A 3,473-nucleotide genomic window follows, 5' to 3' on the forward strand; every position below is an offset into this window, starting at 1 on the left:
TTCCCAACACTGTATATCATGCACAGGTGTTTGTTGACATCAGTCTTATTCTGTAGGACTCTGTGTCTAACATCCTTGGCTCTCTTTCCCTAGAATGACACAGCACTTCCAAAACACTTTCGGTTTCTGTTTCCTAGGAAAACAGCATGTTCATGTTCAATTTTTAACTCTTAATTTGATAATTTTATTCATTTTTGCTTTTTTTTTATGCATTTAAATGTTCATCTTTGTTATTCAGTTAAAGGAAATGCATTAATGCTTTAAAAATATATATATTTATTTTACTGTGTTTCTAATATTGTTTGTAAAACTGAAAGTGAAACTGAGAATGGAATGGTTTATAAACCGGCACCATGGCATAAGCTTCCAGACTGGACTGCAAACTGACTGAGAAACAGCAAGTCTTTTTCTCCTTCAAAATTTAAACAAAATATGGGAAATTCGTCATCTAAACCAGTAATAAGCCCAGGTAAGATGAGACAACATTTTGTATGTGTAATATTTCAGTATTTTATTATATGGTTTTAGACAATCGGAGATAAATCAGTTTGCTGCATTGTTAAACTCATTTTAAACTCATGTTGTAAATAAATTGTATTTTTTATTTTATTTTTATTTTTTTTTAGAATTGGAAAAACCATGGAGGGAATCTGACTGGGGGTAGGTTCATTACATATGTTAATAGCCAAGCTATTTATGGGTATGTAGACAATAATGTTTGTTGTCCTATGTTCAATATTTAGTTAAATAGGAATTCAGATGAAATGGCAAATAAGAAGCTATATGAGCTTAATCTCGAAAATATTACTTGGATCTTACCTATTAGTAATTATTTTATGAAATGGGTGTGGCTCTATGACTTTCATAGCAAAAGAATGAATATAAAAATGTATTAAAACAAACCAAATGCATTATTTTATCAATAATAGAGACCTTTTATGAAACATACATCAATTACATTTGTGTTATTTACAAACATTATGTACAAATATTATGTAAAGAATGTTGTATCTTGTGCTGGCACAGACAGAAGGAAGAGCTGAAGAAAAGTCTAGAAGGGTTCTCTGTGAGTCATCCAGATATAAAGTGCATCAGGATCCTGGTAGCTGGACAAATTGGAGCAGGGAAGTCCAGTTTTATTAATTCTGTCAACAGCACCTTCCAAGGGCGGATCACAAGTGGAGCACTAGTTAATACAAATAGTGTCTCCAGCCACAGTTTCACAAACAGAGTAGGTATTACTTACAAATAATATTGCATTTACAGCACTTAAATGAAGAGGTTCTTCTTCTTCTTCCTCCTCCTCCACCTTCTTCTTCCTCCTCTTCTTCCTACTCCTCCTCCTTCTTCCTCATCCTCCTCCTCCTCTTCTTCTTCTTCTTCCTCTTCCAAGGAAATGCATCAAGTTTTAATATTCAGAATAACCTAAAAATCTTTAGTTGAGCCATAGTATTTGCATTATGAGCATTTTGGCTAACTATGTGTGCCTTTTCAACCAGAAACTACAGTATTTATGATTTTCTTTTTTTCTTTTCTTTTTTTGTTATTGTTTTGTAGATTACAACACACAGAGTCAGAGGTGCAGATGGTGATTTGCCTTTTATCTGGACTGATACAATGGGTTTAAAAACTGAAGCAATGGAGGGGTCTCAGCCAGAAGATATCATCAAAGCCATATATGGGCATGTGAAGGAAAACTGCAAAGTAATTAACCACATTCATTAATAAATAAATAAATAAAACAAATAAACAAAAAATACATCTTTGAAAAGGATTTATATTTGTGAAATACATATGATATTTTCACATATGTTTTTCTCTATTTTAAATCTTAGTTCAACACAGAGGAGCCACTTGATCACAAGAGTGAAGATTACGTCAGTGACCCTTTACTGTCTAACCAGGCTTTCTGCCTGGTTTATGTTGTGGACTCAAAAACAATCGAATTAACAGATACCCGACTTATTGACAAACTGAGGATAATCCGCCACAGAATCAGAGATACGAGTGAGACTGGTCTATGAATTATGAGTATTGTTTTCATAGGAGATTAAGTAATGTTGCTATGGAAGTTTTTTTTCCCTATCAAAATGAAAATAAAAATTCAACTGTACTGTACTGTCTGTTTACTCACGTGCATCAGACTGGCACTCCTCATTTGCATTTGAGCATTTTATTTATAATTTGCGATGTCCGATTGAGCATTTGATTTGCCTTTTGTGATGTTGGTTTGAGTATTTGATTTATAATTGAGCATTTATCATTTGCGATGTCAGTTTGAGCATTTGATTTGAGCACTGAATTATAGATTTAATTATGACAGGTTTATACTGGGTTGATGATGAAAATTAAATATAAAATACAAATGATTTTTAATTTGATTTTTGATACAGTTCATGCTTCCCCGAATAAGGAAACTTTCATACCTTAAATATTCATCAGATTAGATCCAAAGCTATGTTTAGGAAGATTCTCTATAAGGTATCTTTGTTAATGATTTAAAATATTTTGAACTTAACGTTCAGCCTGTTCTCAAAGACAAATAACATTTTTCTTAAGACAACAAGAAAAAACTGAACCATTTCATAGACCACTAACTCTTTCATTGTAGGGATTCCTCAAGTGATCGTCATGACTAAAGTGGATGAAGCATGTCTACTGGTGAAAAATGACCTAAAGAAGGTATACACCAGCAAGATGATCAAAAAGAAGGTAAATCATGCCATTTAATGTCCTATGTGTTTCACTTTGTGGAAATAAAATTTTTGAATACTGAGTTTGCCTGATATTTGTAGAATCATCTCTGTTTTTTTGTTGTTGTTTTTTTTTACCTTTTCTATAGATGCAAGTGTGCAGTGATATGATTGGGGTGCCATTGAACTGCATCTTTCCAGTGAAGAACTACCAAGATGAAATCAAAATAAATAATGATGTTGATGTTCTCATTTTAACAGCATTTGAACAAATTGTAAACCTCGCTAATGATAGACTGAGAGAAGTTGCTTCCAACTGATATGCACTTTATGCATACTGTATTGTGAATACAGACAATAATGTTTCTCTGCTCAATAACAGTGAAAACAACACCTGGAATGCACATTGATGACACTTGTTAACTACTAAGTATAAATGTACAAAATGTAAAAAAGTTTAATAATCAGTTTGGCAGCTTCATTGCAGAGTATTACAGTTTGTATATTTAGATGCTCTCTAAGACCACTTTTTGTCTAAGTTTTTTTTCTTTTTTTTTAAATGTTGATTTGAAGTGTCAGTTTTCGCATTAATATTACTTTAGTCAAACCTGAACAAAAAGCAAGCATTTTGTTACACATAACATTAATATTCAATAAAAAAGAGGTAAGTTGAGTTGGGTTGAGTGGTAAGTTAATTACAGAGTGGTAAGAGCATGGCTTCTACTGCCAGGCCTTTTTTGCGACATCTAGAAGCCTCCAGGCAGATGGGCAAACAACAGC

At 32.8% G+C, this 3,473-nt stretch overlaps 1 protein-coding gene across 1 annotated transcript; it reads left to right on the top strand.

The window, feature by feature from the left end:
- Positions 1 to 432: 432 nt before the first annotated feature.
- ifi44d (interferon-induced protein 44d) lies at positions 433 to 3,013 on the top strand. The gene is made up of 7 exons (XM_016566536.1): positions 433 to 469; positions 627 to 660; positions 1,027 to 1,231; positions 1,558 to 1,704; positions 1,836 to 2,007; positions 2,612 to 2,712; positions 2,843 to 3,013. Exons 1-7 carry the CDS (start codon positions 433 to 435, stop codon positions 3,011 to 3,013), a joined length of 867 nt encoding a protein of 288 aa, XP_016422022.1.
- The last annotated feature ends 460 nt before the right edge of the window (positions 3,014 to 3,473 follow it).

This window comes from Sinocyclocheilus rhinocerous, unplaced genomic scaffold (genome assembly GCF_001515625.1).
Source record: "Sinocyclocheilus rhinocerous isolate Xijiao unplaced genomic scaffold, SAMN03320098_v1.1 scaffold1353, whole genome shotgun sequence".
Lineage (NCBI taxonomy): Eukaryota > Metazoa > Chordata > Actinopteri > Cypriniformes > Cyprinidae > Sinocyclocheilus > Sinocyclocheilus rhinocerous.